Source organism: Henckelia pumila, chromosome 2 (assembly GCF_033568475.1).
Source record: "Henckelia pumila isolate YLH828 chromosome 2, ASM3356847v2, whole genome shotgun sequence".
In the NCBI taxonomy this organism is placed as follows: Eukaryota; Viridiplantae; Streptophyta; class Magnoliopsida; order Lamiales; family Gesneriaceae; genus Henckelia; species Henckelia pumila.
Window position 1 is genome coordinate 136,078,524 of NC_133121.1, and position 18,741 is coordinate 136,097,264.

An 18,741-nucleotide genomic window follows, 5' to 3' on the forward strand; every position below is an offset into this window, starting at 1 on the left:
ACGTTGTAACTCAATTTACTATTTCAGTTAAATATTTTTTGTTTCAATTTACTAACAAATTTTTCAAAATTTTTGATGTGCATATAATATGTGTAATTATGATATTACATGATAACATATTTAATATTTATTTAGTCTTTAATATAAAATAATATCATGTGTGTCCCAGAATTTATTTAACTCTTCATTTGTTTTTTTTATTATCTTATGTATCATAACTTCTCAACATTTTAATGGAAAAACAAAAATATTTTTAAAATTATTTTCAATTAATAAATTGAATTAAATATTTTTTTTTACTCAAAAAAAAATTCATTTAAAAGAAAAAAAATTTAAATAAAATTAGAATACAGTGTAGATATACATTTACCCTTCGAATTTAATGGAAGTTAACTAACTTACGAAGACTAACTTAAAAAGCATAATTAAAAACTATTACATTTTAAAACCAGGATTTTATTTTGATAATTAAAACTAAACATAATATAAATTATTAAAATATTTTATAATGAAAAATACAGTTACAATTTATATAAATAAATATTTATTATGTACATGCAACGAGTGTACCCCGACTATTAGTACATTATGATTATTTGATTTTTTTCTAATAACTACTCAAATTATGTACTGCACATATATTTTACTTGATTTTTTTTTTTTTACATTACTATTCTTGGCATTTTTCGTTATTCATACAACTTACACCTTGTTTGTTTATTTTTTATATATACATCACGTAGTCTATTATACTATGCTGTTAATCATATTTTGTACTCAAAGTTATCTTTGGTTCGAAAAATGAAATTACGAAAGGTGTATAGCACAATCCTTTGTACAATTTATGCGGTATATAAAAGTCAAATGTTGGATGAAATTGAGAATCAATTAAAGTTTTTTTGTTTTAGTATTTTCTCATAACATTAGATATTTGTAACGGATAATTTAGCAGCCATTGAATTAGAGACTTTGGATTAGTTATCTGCGTAGCTGTACGCAGAGAATGATAATTCTTGAAGTTTGAATATGTCCAAATTCAAAATATATATTAGGACCAACTAATTTTTAATTTTTTTTATGATGGTCCTACTAATCTTTAATATTATCCTGAACAACACTATATTATTCACAGCTGTACCACTCATATAAAACTCAAATAGTAAAAAAGAAATTATATTACGCAAACGTGTTGAAATGTGAAGGGTTGACCACTAAAGGTAAGTGCATCTATGCATATGAATGGAGTTTGTTTTTTTTTATTAATATTTTTTTGAACTAGTTTATCGCACAGAGTTTACTTAATGCGATTTATTTGATTAGCATAGTTTGCAAACTATTGCGTTAGTTCGAGATTTACATAATTCGCATCGAAAGATAGCAACTACGGATCAACGTTTTATTCCGTCTCATTATGGATCTTTGAACCTTTTCTATATATATATATATATGAACAACATAAGGTTACAAGGTAAATCAAAGGCAACATTTTGTTTCCCATGACATTTCGGATGATAAATATATATATATTGGCAATTGTAGTACACACGATGCGTATACTCAAATGAAAAAAATGAACGATTTTTATAATAAATAAATATGATAATATAAAGTTGAATAATTTATGATTGTGACACGGTGAAACAAATTCAGACATTCTTTCACTAAAAAAAGAAAATAACGTTTAAAGAAAATTGAAAAAGTAAATCAAAGTTGAATAAAAAGCAAAGTCACAACAAAAAAGCGTCACCAAAATTAGTTACTATTAACTCATTTCTTTTTATTAATTAATAGTATAAATATACACATATGTACATAGATTGCATTATATGTCAAATTAAAAGCACAAAAATACAACAAATTGCCTCCATATTAGATTTTTCAAATTTCATCCATTCACAGCATTTTTTTTAACATCTCTTAAAACATACAAAATGCCTTGATTATTATTTTACAATAGCAAATTTACACACAAATTCCTCCGTATAAAATAAAGTTAAATATCATTTTTGACGCAAAAAATTTATATAAATCATAATATACTTCTGGATTCATCATTTATGCTATTTTTCAAACTTTGACGTAGACAAAGGAGTGGACAATCATATATTTTTATGCAATAATAATGGGAATCCCAAACAAACAGTACTCAGTTTTCAAAACACTGACATTGTCAACAAGTTGGAGTTGAGCAAGCTTAATTTTGAAAGGAAGTATTTGTTCTATTTGAATATTATGAAATGCAAAATTAATTCAAACAATCAAATTCGAGTCACAAGAATCGAAGGCGGCACTAGAGCACATAGAGCCAGTCCATGCCGACTCGACCACAGCACTGTTGCAACATGAATGAACCATCACTTATGCTCACATAGCTAAGATATGGTTTTCATGATAACTACAAAGTAACGGTCAACATGTTAGGTGGTTCGGGTCACCTATTAAACTTAGACCAGCCTAGTAAAACAAAGCTTATAAAAACTACTCCAGACCAATTGACAAGATAATTGGAATGGGTATGGCTTTAGCCCAGTCGATCAACTTCCTTCACTAATTTAGACCTAATTAGTGTGCACATACCTACCTGATCAAGGAACAACTTCTAGCGCTTCACGAACCGAGCAACATTGGCAAGTACTGTCCTTAAACTTCTGATGCCAGCTCCAGTACTTGAGCTAACCATCATCTGTAGTTCGAGCATAAGTCACCATAACTTGATATTTTATTATGATTGAGATTGAGAAGCTATTAGGCTAACTAATTGAGCATACCAAGGGTTGAATCACAGACTTGCTCGCTTTGAGGCTCTGTAGACAAGAAATGTTGTAGCTTCAGTCGAAAATAAAAATTGATTAAGTTTTCAGTCAAATGCATAAGATGTGTGTACCACCTCTTCGATTTGCATAGCTCGTCGCGCCACTGCAATTGGGAAAACTAAATCTGTCTTCGTCAAAACTATTTGATACTTGGTTTGAGACCTGTAAGTTAACGCATAAAAAATACTCAAGCCTCTCCGACAAGAATGAACATGGATAATATATATATGCGGCTAAAGATTGAGAGGCAGCTACTGGGAGCACCAGTCGTTTCAGTCTATAAATTAAAATCTAACAATTTATAAAGTTATAATTGAAAAAAGCAAACAAATCAACCGCATTAAAAAAGATATGCAGCAGTAGACCATATCTATGAAGACATGGATACGATAAAATCACCTTTCCATCAACTGGATGAGCTCATGATCCCTTGGTTTCATACCCCATTTTGTGTCAATAAGAAGGCACACTCGCTTCAGACTAGCGCGGGTGGTAACATATTCTTTCACCTGCAAATGTGCATTGTTGGTGGTATGAACACACAATATATGAACCAGCGAAAAGCAATCCAAATATTATTCTTGTAAACACAAAACGGTTCCTAAGTAAAACAGACAAGTACCCTGCGATGAACACCAAAGACATAATTACAGCAAGTACACTCCCGAAGTTGTTCTTAATCTAGTTTAACATGTGAATCAACTCAAGAAATATAATTTAATCAAAGACCACTCAGTCTTCACATTGCCGTGATAGATCTGGTTCAGAACTCCAGTTGAAAATTCATAAACAACTAATATATGTGACACCATTTAACTCGTTAATTCAACCTTATCAAATGCAAGTAAAGCGTTTAATATGATATGAATATACCACCAAATCAATACAGATTGGCATCAAGCCATAGCAAGTTGAGATCACTAGGCCACCAGTCGTTCCAAAGGCAGGCAGCTCTCCTTTTTTCTTTATATGCCAGTAAGGGAAAGTATAACGGTATAATGTGCAAAACTTTCATTTAAACTTATTTAATAAGAAGAAAAGACATTACAGTTTCCATGACACAGTGCTAATTACAAATGCAAGTGACATAATACCAGCTACCGCAATGATGATGCCAAATTAACAAAGGTAAACCGAGGAAGAGAAAGACATAAACAAACTATTAACACACAGTTTCAGACTCACAAGTTCCTCCCACGATTCTTTCACTTCATCTTTAGCATAAGCAAACCCATATCCAGGTAAGTCCACCAGCGAGAGCTTTGGTCCAAGTTTGAAAAAATTAATAGTCTACAAAAGTGTACTAAATTGTTACAACACATGCATAACCAATATGCTTATAATTCTATATATATATATAAAAAAATGCTTTTTATTCAGCTGTACAACACATTTGGTGTAAGAGATTGTACGATTTTGTTGGAAGATCACAGAGCGCTCGAGCGCGAGTTTTACGCTCAAGCGGAGTCACAATCTTTGAAACAGAAGACATCACGCTCGAGCGCAAGTTTGCGCGCGAGTCACGATTTTTGAAAGGGCTGGACAGAACACAGGGCGCTCAAGCGCATCTTTGCGAGCTCGAGCGCGATACACACGGCTTGAAATTATTTGCAAACGTTTATTTTCTAATTGTTGCACTCTTTCACATCCTCTTACGAGTAGAAAGGAAATATGTGTATCCATTTGATTGAATAACTTCCTCTAAACAAACCAGTCTTTTATTCAATGGTTGTATTGTTTCGGATGCAACTTTCCAGATATATGTTCTGCAGATTTATATATATATGTGTAATGCAACCCAATATTATTGCTTGATATTGTGTTGAAAGGTTTGTAAATTGGGGGTAATTTGCCGTTAAAACTCATAAGCAAACTTTGAGAAGTGAGGGCAAATAAAACCTTAAAGGAAAGTATTTTATATACGCCTCAAACCGGATCAATTTTAGATTCTTCTTCGTTCGCACAATTTTTATTTCTATCAATTGGCACCTGAGTAAGGCCAGGCTTGTCTGATGTCCGTACGATTCCCCATTGCCTGGTAAGTGCATTGAGCAAAGATGATTTTCCCACGTTTGACCGACCTAAAGAGATTCAATTCCAAAGTATACATGTTAACCCCACACTCATAACAAAGCTATATTGCTAGCAGGATCAAAACACAAGTAATGAAGTAAACAATGTAAAAGGGAACAATTTCGTGTTTGCCTCTAAAACCAGTAAAAATAAAACATTTTCCCCAAATTTTTTTTCATTGAGATTCAAATTAATAAATGAAGCATGAACAAAAGAAGCGTCAAAATCAAGAAACACATTTTTGAGCAAATAGCACATACATCACAGGCCTCGAGCATTAGTCCGCAATATGTGGAAAATAATTTATCATCTGACTTTATTTAGGAAATTAAACAGTCTTACCAGCAAATGCAATCTCCGGAAGATCAGGGGATGGAAATGATGATGAAATCTTGGCCGCAGCAAAGAATTCTAATTTATTACGGAACACCTATAAAATAGTTAGCAACCACCACCTATAAGAGTAAAAATTTAAATGATAAAAGGATTTGTTGATTTTATGCCTGGCAGTCATTAGAGTTGTTTATTAATTATACCAGGGTGGTTATCCTCGAAAACTGAGAAAATATGGTGCAATTACAACATCTCCAGCAAGATTAGATGTTTTAATTTGCACATCACTGACTCCTAATTCCTGAGTTCGCACCAGACTATATAGCTTAATTCTTCTAGCAAATGATAAAGTGGTAAGACATGATCTATAGGGGCATGTAATAAGTATATACAATATTGCAAGAATAGGATGCACTGCGTTTTGTCTCAGACTCTCATCCTCAATGAGTACCTACTGTCTCAAGCTTGAAACAAAATTTCTACATTGAGACTGCATGCCAAGGTTCACCAAACCAAAACGTTAAAGGAAATGTAGAAGATATATATGCATACTGGTACTTCGATCCTCTCCCTTTCTGAACTTTTTGAGAAAGGAATGTTATCTAAAGGGGCAGAAAGCTCAGTGTTGTATCCTGACCTCCTGAATTCAATCTCCCGTCTACGACCTAGTAACTGGAAAATGATATAAAGAAAATCTTAGTCTGACCAAAGATTTTAGAAATGTATATCTTCTGAATATGATATACTTTTCAAGCATTCAAGATGAGTCAATTACATTGTCTTCTACAAAGGAAAGGATAGAGGAGCTAGGACAAATGGCACGAAACTTTGCATTATTTGACATATCAACGTCAATGTTTGCTGCCTGCTGTTTCTTCTGTACACTGTCACCTGGATAATACAATGACAGTAAATTAGGAGAGCGAGGTTATTTATAGACATTGAAATGATAATCTGGAGAGTTTAAATACAATATGCTTGTTGGTGAATTTGCATCATGTAGACGAGAGTTGCATGTAGGCATGTAGCTGATCTCCACTGGTATAGGACCAAAACTTTTACAATCAACTTTGAAAGTATGAGCGAACAATGAGAAAGGTAACAGTTACAAAAATCACAGCTTATTCAACTTAAAAAATGTAAAAACATTATTATTAATCGGTAAAGGCAGTAGATTTCTGAAATAGAAAATCCTGATTTTAAGAAAATCGAAGTGACAGTCATTCTGATTATATGAAAAGCAGAAATATAAACAGACAAAATGTGAAGGAGAAAAACCCACCACTATTCGCTAAGTCATCATTCAACCTCTTGTTGGATGTATCATGAGGATCTAGCCGCATAACTCGTTTCTTCTTCTTTGGAAGCTCTTCCTTAAACTGTGAATCAATGGCCGAGCTTTTCCCACCCCGAGTCCCTTTCTTTTGATGTTTCTCTATAGAGTCAACAGCATGTTTTATCTGGCTCGGATTGTTTTTTGATGAAAACAGAGGTTTACTTTTCTCCGGTGTATTCAGTGTTATCTTAGAAGCTTTGCTTACAATATTGCCATTCTTTACCTTGCGGCTCTGATATTTCTGATCAAGTACGTCATTACCATTGGATTTACTGCTTCTAGTCAACAAGTTTTTCTCAAATTTACGACCTTTCGTCGCCATGCTTTCTCTATCAAAATTGGATCGAAGCCCTCTTTTCTCATCTTTAAACACAGACATTGCTTTGAATTTTTTCAGATTGCCTTCGCGTGCTTGATCCACAGACTTTCCAGTATCAACATTGATTCTCTTCCTCTTCCGGCTGGAGTTCCTATCGACTACGTCTTGAAACCCTCCATTTCCAGTTCTACTCTTCAATTTCTCATCCCTTTTTCCTATAATACTGGATTTATTTGATTTCTCATGCACATTGGCATAAGAAACATCAACATTATTACCTCTACTTTGCACCTTTTTACTTCCCGTTTTCTTATGCTCTAGATTTCTATCACCGTCACTCGATCCTCCTGATCTTCCTGCGGCAACTTTCACTAATTTCCTATGAACTTTATTAGCAGTACCCCTAATTGAACTTCTTTTTTCTACAGGCATTGCTCAGAAATTCGCAATAGAGACCAATATTTAATTACATGAATACTGAAACCCAATAATAGCCACACTTCATGCGCTCTTCACACTGTAATACAGATAAAGTAAAAGTTCAACACACAAACACGAAAAATGAGGCTCCAAATCGAACAAAACTGTACATTTACATTTATACAAGCTGACCATTGGTGAGCACAGAAAAACTTGGATGCAAATTTAAGGAATAAGAGGAAAGAATACCTTCTGAATCCATGCACGGCAGGTGTTTGTTGAACTGTCACTTCCCAGAATACGGAATATGTAGGCGGCAAATCACAGAGAGAGAGAGAGATGACGCCGTTTGCATTGGTAAATACTCGCGGGCCGAAAATTGGGCCTGCGGAATCCTTCGGTCCAACATTAGGTTCACCATTTTTTATTCTTTATAAAAACAAAACAAATCAAAAGAGATGAATAAGCTGAATAAAATTCAAAATAATTTTGATGTTCCATTTTGAAAATTTATATGGCTTTCAAAAATATTATATATACTATTGAAACGAGGCACAAATAGTGTGTGAGACATAATATATAAGAAAAAGATGTCAGGATTATTTCTTTTTTAAAAAAATATATAATAGTCAATTTTCTGGTATCAAAACTTATTATGGTTTCGTGGAATAATTAATTGAAAACATTGGTCATTTTTTGGAGTAGTTTTCATTTTGTGGATAAATTTTGAATGAAATAAAAAAAATGTAATCAGTCGGGAAAAATAAGAGTTATAATTGCAAATTTGATAGGATCACATCAAGTTGGTTATTCTATGGTGATTTTTATTTATTACTAGTGTCTGTTGCACGCGATACGTGCACATACATAAATTTTTTTATGTTAATTAATTTTCATATTATTTTTAGAACTCACATGATAAATTAGATATTCAAAATTATAAGGGTGATAATTATCTAATCTAAATCTTAAAAAAATCTAAAAAAATAAAAAAATATAAATTAAACAAAGATAGCGAGTGTCATTTTGGTAAATAATATTGTTTTTAGAGGCTAAAAAAGGAGGAGATTATATAAAATGTCTAATTTGTTTAATAATTTTGGTTTTGTTGGGAATTAAATTAGGATATAATTGTAATTTTATCTCAAGTTTCACCAATTAATTGAAAATTAGTTAATTAGAAGATCTTTATTATAATAAGATAGTAAGATATACTAGCAGATCATGACACATACGATTGTATGTCATCCCAAAAAAGAAAAAAAAAATAAGGAAATAACTTTTTTAAAAATTAGTTAAAATCAAAGTTATCTATTTTAATAGGAGATAACATAGAATGGAAAGATATATATATATATATATATATAATTTTGCTATCCTGCCCACTCATCGTGCCCACCTAATGTGCCCACCATGAGGTGGCACTCAACTATAATGAAATCTATATATATATATTGAAATCGAGTAGTTAATACCATTTGTGAAATTATAAAAAAAGTTTCATCAACATACCAGTTTGTTAATATTACGGGTTTTACTATATACACACACTTATAGATTAAGTATGTAGTACTTTTTTTGTTCTGGAACATCAAACAATTCTATTAATCAATTATTTACATAATAATATTTGAGATTGCTTCTAAGAAGTTCTTTTGAATTTTTTCTTCAAAAAAATTATTAAAAGCAAATTTTGATTTTCTTTACATAAAATTTCAGCTCAAAAATATTTTATCGAAGCAATTGCAAACACTACTTTAACAATTTAAGTTTTACGAGATCGAATAACCAAAATGGTATGCAACCATTCAATTCAACTATTTTAAAAGAAGATGATGACTTGAAAACTCATGAGCTGACTGGTGGGCAACTCTAAGAGCCGAAAAAAAAAAAAAAAAAAAAATCTCTAAGGGCCGCATAAACGTGATGGGCCTTTGAATAACTATGTCTGTCGAAATAATCAAATGTAAATTGCCTAAAATACCTTCTTTTTAATTATTTTTACAATATTATTAAGTGTGCTTATCTTATAAAAACTATTCTTGGTGTCATGGTCAATTTTATTAAATTTTTAGATAATACTCTACACTTCCAAAAAAATCTATCATATCTCATTTACTCTCACTTTCTCTTCGGTTTTTCTTTTAACCTCCTTCTTTTTCTTCCATTTTTCTTCACTGTCAAATTAAAATTTCACCTACCTACACGTTATCAAGTTGAAGTCTTTATCAAATTATATATTTACAAAACACGCATCGTGTGTCTTACGCTAGCTAGCTTGTATATATAATGAATAATACTGCATTTCAATCCTCAGTTGAATTCAAACTTAGTATTAAATATTCCACAAAAAAGCCCATAGTATTTAAAGTGTACACACACGTCTTGTGATTCCAGAATGTTCTTTTCACTCCTTGAAAGTTTCATCGCCTAGAGTTTTTATCGTACAAATTGAAAGTTTAAAGGTCAAAATGAGGCGGCACCGTCCCTGCCCCCATCGACAACGACACACCAACAAAATCTAACCTCTTCTCATTGACATTGAATACAATATTCTTCTTACTCATATCATATGTCATCAACTTTAACATATAATTACAAAGCTCTTTTATTCTGATAAAACTATTTATACTTGAATTTTAAATTTATAAATCTGTTTCTCGTGTTTGGAATATCAATCAACTTTATACAATATCTGAATATCTAGGGTTTTTGGATTTTTGCAAGATAGACATAACAAAAGATTACATTTTAGAACGTGCAAATAATTTCTCACACAAACATAAAACCCAAATAGAAAACCCATGTCAACTTTTTTATTTCAATCGTATGTATGTCTCCAAATACAAATCCGAATCCATTTTTCTTTGTACACACATAAATATACACACACAAAAAATATAATTCACACAATGGATTCTAATATCCTTCTCCAGGCCTTTTCGGCCGAGTTCAATGTTTTATTATATAACAATCCACAATTTTAATAATAATGTACAATAACTTGTTTGGTTTAATTTAATTTAATTGTGAAAGAATGAAACAACCCATGAAAAACATTTAAAAGGACAAAATCAACGAGCGTCGCCGCGCCCCCGCCAACTGGCTGGCAACCTAACCTAGTCGCCGGAGACCTGCTGTTCCGGTCGCCGTACGATTAGAGGCCTAATTTTGTCTTTCCACAAGTCGGAGAAAATGTTGGCATCCCCAGCTTCTCTCTTCACCTCCACAACTACTAATTTGTCGGTCAACCGGTACACCTCCAGTTGAACTATGTAATTACCGTTCTGCCCCTCCAGCTCCAATCCGCAATCCTTCTTCCTCCTCAACCTCACCCCGCCGTTCTCGGCGTTCACGGCCTCCTCCACCTTCTCGATGACTTTCTCCGGCAGTTCCTCCGCCGTCAACCGTTCCACGTAATCTGCAGGTCTGGGTTTGTCGTGGAACAATCCGGAAAGATCGAGACCCGAAGAGAAGGAGATGATGTCGAATGCGTTGAGATCCAATAATTTCCGCTGCTGCTGCTGCTGCTGCTGCTCCTCCTTCGCTACGGTGGAGAGATCCTCGGTTTCGTGGCATTTGGGTTGGGTGTATCCTTGTTTGAACCAAGGATCGCTTTCGATTTCGTTGATGGTGATTCTCGTGTTGGGATTGGTATCGAGAAGGCGAGACAAAAACCGCTTGAGATCGGGCGACATCCATTTCGGACACCGGAACTCGCCTTTGTATATCTTTCTGTACATGTTCATCAGATTCGGATCGTTGAACGGCAGAAATCCTGCTGTGAGCACGAACAAGACGATGCCGCACGACCAGACGTCGATTCTGGCGCCGTCGTAGCCTCTTTTGGATAGAATCTCCGGCGCCACGTAAGCCGGGGTGCCGCAAAGAGTGTGCAGAAGCCCGTCGGGCCGGACTTGATCGGCGAGAGCGCTGAGCCCGAAATCAGACACCTTGAGATCTCCGTTTTCGTCCACCAACATGTTCTCGGGCTTCAAGTCGCGGTGGAAGACGCCACGCGAGTGGCAGTAACTGACGGCGGAGATGAGCTGCTGGAAATATTTCCGGCTGAGATCCTCGCTGAACCGGCCCTTGGCCACTCTAGCAAACAACTCCCCGCCTTTAACGAATTCCAAGACGAAGTAGATCTTGGTCCTGGTGGCCATAACCTCCAACAATTTGACGATATACGGGTGTCTCAGCCTGCTCATGATGGAAATCTCTCGCTTGATGTTAGCCATGAGATTGACGTTGTTGTTGAGCCTGTTCTTGTTTACGACTTTAACGGCGACGCTTTGGCCGCTCTCGATATCTCTGCCGTGGTAGACTTTGGCAAATGCGCCGCAGCCCAGAAGTTTTCCTAGCTCGTATTTGTTGAACAGAGGGCTTCCCGGTGACAAAACCACCGCCTCGCCGGCGGGGGACGGCCGATCGTCGATCTCTGGCATCGCTGGGCTGATCCAGAGACCGAAAAACAAGCAATACAGATATTTATGAGCTGTTGAAAATTGGGAGAGAGCGAATTTTACTCGAGTAAAAGATAATTGAATGGTTTTCGGATCCTTGTATATATATATATATATTCAGAGAAAAGGTGTGGTTGTCTGTATTTGAAGATTTGCAGAGATTGGCTGTGATTATAACCGCGAGTTGAATTTTGAATTTATTTATTATTATATATGGTCGCACGTGTTTTCAGTCCCAAAATAATAATAAACAAATATTTATTTTTAATAATTAAATAAAAGTAAAAAAGTTAAGCGTGTTGAATAGTTATTTACTGGTGGGGCAGCCACGCGGCGGCCATCGGTGATTAGTCTGAATACCGTATTTTTTACGAATATTCTTTCTATTAATTGCACGCAAATAAAACAAGTTACCCCAACACTAAATATATATTTGTCGTACGAATATTATTTTGGATTTCATATGGACCAAAACTATAAATCATTCAAAATAAGGTGTTTTAGATTTATTTACCTCTTATTATAATGTTAAATTATCTTGAATATTCTGCTAGTCCAACTATAATTTTAACAATCTAATCTTATTAGTATTATTCTACTGTCCTAGTCCTACAATTTTAGATCATTCTAATCTAATTAAGATTTAAGACCAGCAGCTCTTCTAATCCAACTAGGATTCCAATAAAGTGTCTAATGAGTTTAGACTTTCTAGTCCATTAAACTTAATCTCATCGCTATAGTGTTGTACTATGATATAGAGTTCAAAATTTTGAAATCACTAATTTCAAATTAGAATTTTTTTTTTAAAACATGTCCAGTACTAACTTCAAAAAATAAAACGGGATGGATTTGATCAAACCCGTGATCCATCCCTAAAAATATTAGTGCCCGGATCCGGTCCACCTCTTGTTTAGACCTTCCCCGACTTACAACACATTGGGTCCAATCGAGTTGAACCCGCGAACCAGCTGTACATTTAATTTATATAAATAATTAAATAAATTATTATCGATAATATAAATACATAACATGTGTATGTCTATATTTATTTATTATGTGTGCACATATATATGATTATAATTATAATATATATATATATATACACACACACACATACATACTGACATACAATCTATTAATATTTATTAAGTTTAAGCACCACATAAAAACTGAATGACGTCTTGGTCTGGTTCTTTTTATTCCAAAAATGCATCTTCACTCACCCATTTTCATTCTATCATTTCTAATTTACACTCTTTTTTTTATCCACCTTTTCAATTCACTTCATTTCTTTCCGAATTATGTGGAGAGGGCTGCTCTCATGTCTATACATAAAATATTCATGTATCACGTCGCACACACATCGGATGTGCCTCAATTACTAGTGTATATTATATATGCAATATACATATATCAGAGACTCGTTGACTTGGACCCACCTCGCTCAAAAACCCGTTTGACCGGGTTTTAATTCTGCCTATTGCCAGCCCTAGCAAGAATGTTTAGTAGAATTATATTGACTTGGACCCACCCCGCTCAAAAACCCGTTTGACCAGGTTTTATTCTTGCCTATTGCAAGCCCTAACAAAAATTTCTAGTAGAATTACCTCATGATTCTCTGCGTACCATTGATAGTACCTCAAAGAACCAATTGATTATGGTATAGTACAGTCCTTTCATCTCATATATCTCGACCGAACATTCAACCATTGGTATATCGAGATTCGATAACTACGTGACATATATCAGAAGATGCAATCACATCGCATATATAACCAAAGAAACTATTTTTCCTAAAGCACATATCTTGCTCTGACCAAAAACTTCATGCACTATTATCTCTTTAGATTACATAGTATATGCATGCCATTAATTAGCGAGCGGTTAATCCCCGAATACAATGCACTGACTCCTACATGTATCATAACTTCACCCAATTTCTCCACCCGATGAGCCTCATGGAGTTGGTAAATGAGTCAAAGTGCACTCCTAGCATATAAAGCCTCGATATTCTCTTGAGTCATAATGACTAATAGTGTACTACCATAATTCATCGACTTATCTACTCAATGAATGATCACCACTTGAAAAATTCTAAGGATGATTGTTTAGTGAACTCATCAAATGAGCATCCATCTTGTCTGTTTGAACATAACTATGTCCTGACATACGAAATGTGGTATACATCACAAATGTTATGTCTGAGCTCAAACGACATTTATCTTTCTTTTAGGTAGCTGAATCAACTAAGAACTAATTTGGAATATACGATATCTTAAGGATGATGCTACATGTATACAGAAGATTTCACGTTGGGTTATACTTTGCACTTGAAATTACATGAGTATCCTTAACGTATTTTGGAAAGAGTTATTTCAAATAAAATGGATGGATAATTTTGTAATTTTATGTGCAGTATATAATCTAATATGTAATTCAATGTGTACATGTAGCATTTTTCATATCTTAAATATGCGTTTATTGGTTTTTATTACTTTCACAACCTCATAGTTATTATATCATAGTATATTCAAGGTATTTAATTATGCAACTTGCACGATATATAAAAAAAAATCAATGCTAGAATAAATGTAAAAATAAATATTGTTTAGAGTCAATATAATCAATATATAGTTGGCTTGTAGGTCATCTACTCCAATACCCACAATGCATGTATAATCTTTTTAGTTCGTAATCGTATCCATTTTTGTATAGAAACCAAGTAGCCACAATCTGAATACAAATGTCGAATAAGATGTCTATATGCGGAAATGGGCTTTGAAAAATATGATGCTTTCTTTTGGGGCCTTTAAACTTAATCACCCAAGTAACCGATGCGTACAAGTCTCACAACTTCTCAACTTCTAAATAAGATACAAAATAATTGATTGATTATTTATTTAATAACACAATTTTTTTTGAAAAAGGATTGACCTCAAAGGGACCCCGTCTCACATGAGTCAGAGACCCATTGGCTCATGCGGAGTTAAATCGAGGGATGTACACGAGCGGCAGGAACCTGAGGGAGGGAACAACATGGTCAACCCCCAGAGCATACCCCATTAATATTTCAGCAGGAAATATATATGCATCACAAGAGGATCGAATTAGCCCGCAACGCTGAAAAATTTCTTCCCACAACACCTCAGGCATTACTAATTCGCCTATGCCCCTGTGGGCATAACACAATTTTTTATGTCTAAAAATAAAACGTGGTGATTATTAAATATCCAATTTGCTAAATTAATAGAAGTATATTCATTTATGTTTTGTTTTTTTTTTCCTACAGTTGTAGTATCATGCAGAAAATGTAATTTATCCTAATAAATCTTAATTCTTGAATCGGCCGATTTTCATCTCAAACTAGAAAGTTTGATGTTGTATAAATTACAAGTTATCTAATACCGACAGTCCAACTCGATTCATCCACCAAGTGCGGCGTGGCGGCTCTAGTCATCGAGCCCTTTTAGATTTTATAAATTTTGGCACAAAATTATAGAAATGTGAAATTTATATTTCACGAGAAAAAAATTACCCAAATCACTGTCACCACACCGCTGTCATCATCGGGATTCGGGACAAAACCTCCGCCAACTATTGTTCGCTGTGCCCACTTGGTTTCTTCTGGCGGCGCCAAAACGTGAACGCTTCACACATAAAAAATGAGGGGTATATAAAATATTAAAATATATTGGTTGGTTACGTAAACATGATAACATTAAACATCTATATATAATTCATCTATATATTCAAGTTATGTGTAAAAAAAGTTCACTGAATTATGGGATAAGGTACGATAATTAAATAATCTTACATATACAATCTCTTTCAAAATCTGCAAATATACCAAATATTGCTACTTTAATATAATTTAATCAATCAATGGCATAAACATAACATTTACGCGCTAAATGGGATTCACTGCCTATAGACAAATTAACAAGTGCATGCTACCAAGTGAATATATATAGCAGCTGGAAGCTTATAATTAATAATTGACTATGGCATGTACAATTTGTTGCCGCATTTGCACCTCCAGGCTTCGGGGTAGTACTCCGTAGTCACGGGCGTCCCCGGCGGCACCGTGACGTGAACGGGCTTGCACGGCATGCATCTGCCACATTTCGAGGTGCAAAGAGGGGGTGATGATCCTGGGCCGTGCCCCAGGAGTCTTCTTGCCCCAGCGATGCTAGTTATGGTCGTATCGACTAACCTCAAAATCTTGTTTCTATCTGAATTCTGTACCAATTAGGAGATCCATGTCTGAGAAAGAGGAATGTTATTATAAAAGAGAGCTACAATTAGAAAATTGCTACCGTAGTCCGTATATATCATGAATACTTTGGGATAAGTTAGATCCTACCTATACAGGCACTGCCTTGAGGTAGATCTAATAGTGAACATTTATCAATAAATGTGGGATCCATTATTTTTAGTGGACCCCGCGTGTATTGATAAATTAGGACCCTTAGATCTATCATGATGGTAATGCATGTATATGTAGGTTGAAATGAACCATACTTTGGGGCAATGAAAACCAAATATTTTGGGACAATTTCCGATGTTTTTTAAGGGTTCGAAAAACTAAGCAATTTCCTTTTTCCTGGAAGATTTTAATAAATTATTTAGATACTGTTTGTAACCACTAAAAATAAATGATTATGAATTTTTTTATAACAAATATTTTGGAATAATTTTCGAAGTTTTTTAAGGTTTCGAAAAACTAGGCAATTTCCTTTTTACTAGAAGATGTCAATAAATTATTTAGGTAGTGTTTGCAACATCTAAAAATAAGTCATTATGAATTTTTTTCTTAATAAATTTATTATAAATTTTTTCTTAACAATTTATTAAGAAAAAAATTCATAATGACTTATTTTTAGAGATTGCAAACACTATCTTAAAACAAAATACTACATCCATCTAGTTCAATCTTATCTAAGACATACCCCTCGCACGTCCAACACACGGAGGACCTGGGCTTTGATACCATATTAAAAATGAAACTTGGACCTAACTAACCTCAAAAGCTAGTTCAAGAGGTGAGGATTGTCCAAGCCTATATATTAAACTCCCAGGCAATTCATCCAACCGATGTGGGACAAACTAAACACACCAACAATTTTAGACCATCAAACTAATCAAGTTCAGATTATTTGATTATCGTAATTTATAACAAGTTATTACGTTAGCTTGAATATTTTTCCAATATACAACGAATGATAGAGATGTTTGCGGATTTCGATCCCATGTTATATAAAAAGTACAACTAAATATAAAAACTGAATTATATATTTAACACAATCGAGGAAGGGAAAATAATTGGGAGGAATGAGAGATTAATATTTAAAATATAATAATGTGAAAAGCAATATAAATATTTTCTTTAAAAAATATATATATATAATACAATTTCCAATGTCCCTAGCATAGGACAGATCACAGCATTACGCTGTTTACGCATCGTGAATTGCTAAATTGCGCTTTCTCCCACACGTGCTGGGATTCTGAAAATCCAAATGGGCCCTAAATGGACCAAAAATTTAACTGGGCCTTAATATTCCAATCCACCGATAAACTCCATTTCCCCCCTTTTAATTTTCGATATTAATGCTTCTACCCAGTTTCTAAATCCTACAAATTTCACCCCTATCGATAAAACGATGGATGATATTTTCACCAGATACTTGCAAGATATGATGCCAACTAACTGCATGTGGGGGTTGAGTTTTGTCCACCGTAAAAAAATATTCAAATTATAAATGTACGTATTTTAATTGTAGAAAAATATTTTATTTATGTCATTCGTATTTTTTAGATAAAATATTATTATGTGATTCGAAAATATAGGATTGAGACGTTCGAGATGTGATTGTAAGAAACTCCACCACAAAACTCATTTTTTTTTTAAAGTTTAAATAAAATCCTCAAAATGAACATTAAGGAATGAGTAATTAAATGTTAAAATGTCCGACCTGTTGCAAGTAGTCCTCGTTAGCTTTAAGAGCCAACAACATCGGCCTCTTGCATTCTGCAAATGAATTGATCCAAAAATAAGACAAATAGATCATGGGATTATTTTTATTTCGACCAAAAATTAGAGTTTTTGATTTTCTGAATAGAATAAGGTACGCGTCAAGTCGAGAAAAAGACTAAAAAAACGCAAATATAGCTCACCCGAAAAAGAATATGAGCAGATCATACTTGTCCTCCCATAAGCGCAGAACCCGAAGAAGAAGAAGATTGTGACAGCATAAACAACAAGTTGTGTCTTCCATTTCTTGAATCCATTCGTGTTTCTGCATAATAAGTGCGCCATGTACAAGAAGAAAGTAGTGTGACAATTAAGAATCACTCTTCTAAAAACGCGAAACTAAAAAATTGAAGTAAAGAATATCGTACCCCATGCAACAGTAAACTTTACAAGTAATGGTGGGGATTTGTGTATGCAAATTAATGCTTGGAGCTTGAATCCAAAAGGGTTTACAATTAGGATCCGAATGAAGATGGAACTTAATCGTGCAACGATTTATATATACCACAAAGATGATCAAGTTGAGCGTTGGAAGTGGGGTGTGTGGCATGTATGTGTGAGAAATATTTTGTGCATATATACATGTACAGATATGCATATCATCATCAATGTGTTTATATAGTTCTTAAATTAATAATTTTTTTAAAAAATGTATTTAACGAGTCGTATAAAATACCTGCTAGCTGCACTGTTACTACTTAGTAACTTAATGTGATCGGTGTTGTTTTCGAATCGAGAGATAATAATGAAAGAACCATTTTAAAGTTACACACGTTGTTTTCGTTCTTGCTAATTTGATCAAGAATATTTTTTCACTTAATTATCGTACGTCAAAAACAAATATATTTCCATAAAATAACTTCTAAAAAAAGAGAGAATTATGTATAATTGTAGAATTGGGGAAGAAGTAGTAAATAGTAATGGAAAGGGAAATTGGGAAAGTGGGT

At 33.9% G+C, this 18,741-nt stretch overlaps 3 protein-coding genes across 4 annotated transcripts; all 3 read right to left on the minus strand.

Moving 5' to 3' along the window:
• Nucleotides 1–2,100: 2,100 nt before the first annotated feature.
• LOC140883209 (uncharacterized) lies at nucleotides 2,101–7,667 on the minus strand. 2 transcript variants are annotated; one of them, XM_073289587.1, is made up of 12 exons: nucleotides 7,544–7,667; nucleotides 6,502–7,391; nucleotides 5,995–6,110; nucleotides 5,772–5,891; nucleotides 5,229–5,316; nucleotides 4,803–4,894; nucleotides 3,999–4,103; nucleotides 3,213–3,322; nucleotides 2,888–2,975; nucleotides 2,769–2,804; nucleotides 2,578–2,683; nucleotides 2,101–2,395 (listed from the first exon to the last, which is right to left on the minus strand). In XM_073289587.1, the coding sequence occupies exons 2-11, from the start codon at nucleotides 7,304–7,306 to the stop codon at nucleotides 2,600–2,602; spliced, it is 1,644 nt and encodes a 547-aa protein (XP_073145688.1). In that variant the 5' UTR covers nucleotides 7,307–7,391; nucleotides 7,544–7,667; the 3' UTR covers nucleotides 2,101–2,395; nucleotides 2,578–2,599. The 2 variants fall into 2 exon arrangements, with proteins under 2 accessions (XP_073145688.1, XP_073145687.1); XM_073289586.1 differs by having other exon boundaries at nucleotides 2,101–2,683.
• Nucleotides 7,668–10,211: 2,544 nt separating this feature from the next.
• Nucleotides 10,212–11,860, minus strand: LOC140879835 (CBL-interacting serine/threonine-protein kinase 11). Its single transcript, XM_073283757.1, has one exon. The coding sequence runs from the start codon at nucleotides 11,740–11,742 to the stop codon at nucleotides 10,414–10,416; it is 1,329 nt and encodes a 442-aa protein (XP_073139858.1). The 5' UTR covers nucleotides 11,743–11,860; the 3' UTR covers nucleotides 10,212–10,413.
• Nucleotides 11,861–15,260: 3,400 nt separating this feature from the next.
• On the minus strand, nucleotides 15,261–18,349 carry LOC140879836 (uncharacterized). The gene is made up of 5 exons (XM_073283758.1): nucleotides 18,163–18,349; nucleotides 17,938–18,059; nucleotides 17,736–17,791; nucleotides 15,773–15,999; nucleotides 15,261–15,407 (listed from the first exon to the last, which is right to left on the minus strand). The coding sequence occupies exons 1-5, from the start codon at nucleotides 18,342–18,344 to the stop codon at nucleotides 15,278–15,280; spliced, it is 717 nt and encodes a 238-aa protein (XP_073139859.1). The 5' UTR covers nucleotides 18,345–18,349; the 3' UTR covers nucleotides 15,261–15,277.
• Nucleotides 18,350–18,741: the final 392 nt, after the last annotated feature.

Excerpts from the sequence above, each read along its gene's own strand:
- LOC140883209 (XM_073289587.1), bottom strand. The coding sequence starts at position 7,306 with ATGCCTGTAGAAAAAAGAAGTTCAATTAGGGGTACTGCTAATAAAGTT. Across the intron at positions 3,323-3,998 it reads AAGAATCGTGGGAGGAACTT|GTGAAAGAATATGTTACCAC; the intron begins GTGAGTCTGAAA and ends GCACATTTGCAG. Across the intron at positions 2,976-3,212 it reads CTCATCCAGTTGATGGAAAG|GTCTCAAACCAAGTATCAAA; the intron begins GTGATTTTATCG and ends GTTAACTTACAG.
- LOC140879835 (XM_073283757.1), bottom strand. The coding sequence starts at position 11,742 with ATGCCAGAGATCGACGATCGGCCGTCCCCCGCCGGCGAGGCGGTGGTT.
- LOC140879836 (XM_073283758.1), bottom strand. The coding sequence starts at position 18,344 with ATGCCACACACCCCACTTCCAACGCTCAACTTGATCATCTTTGTGGTA. Across the intron at positions 18,060-18,162 it reads AAAGTTTACTGTTGCATGGG|AAACACGAATGGATTCAAGA; the intron begins GTACGATATTCT and ends CTTATTATGCAG. Across the intron at positions 15,408-15,772 it reads TGCAAATGCGGCAACAAATT|CGTTCACGTTTTGGCGCCGC; the intron begins GTACATGCCATA and ends TTATGTGTGAAG.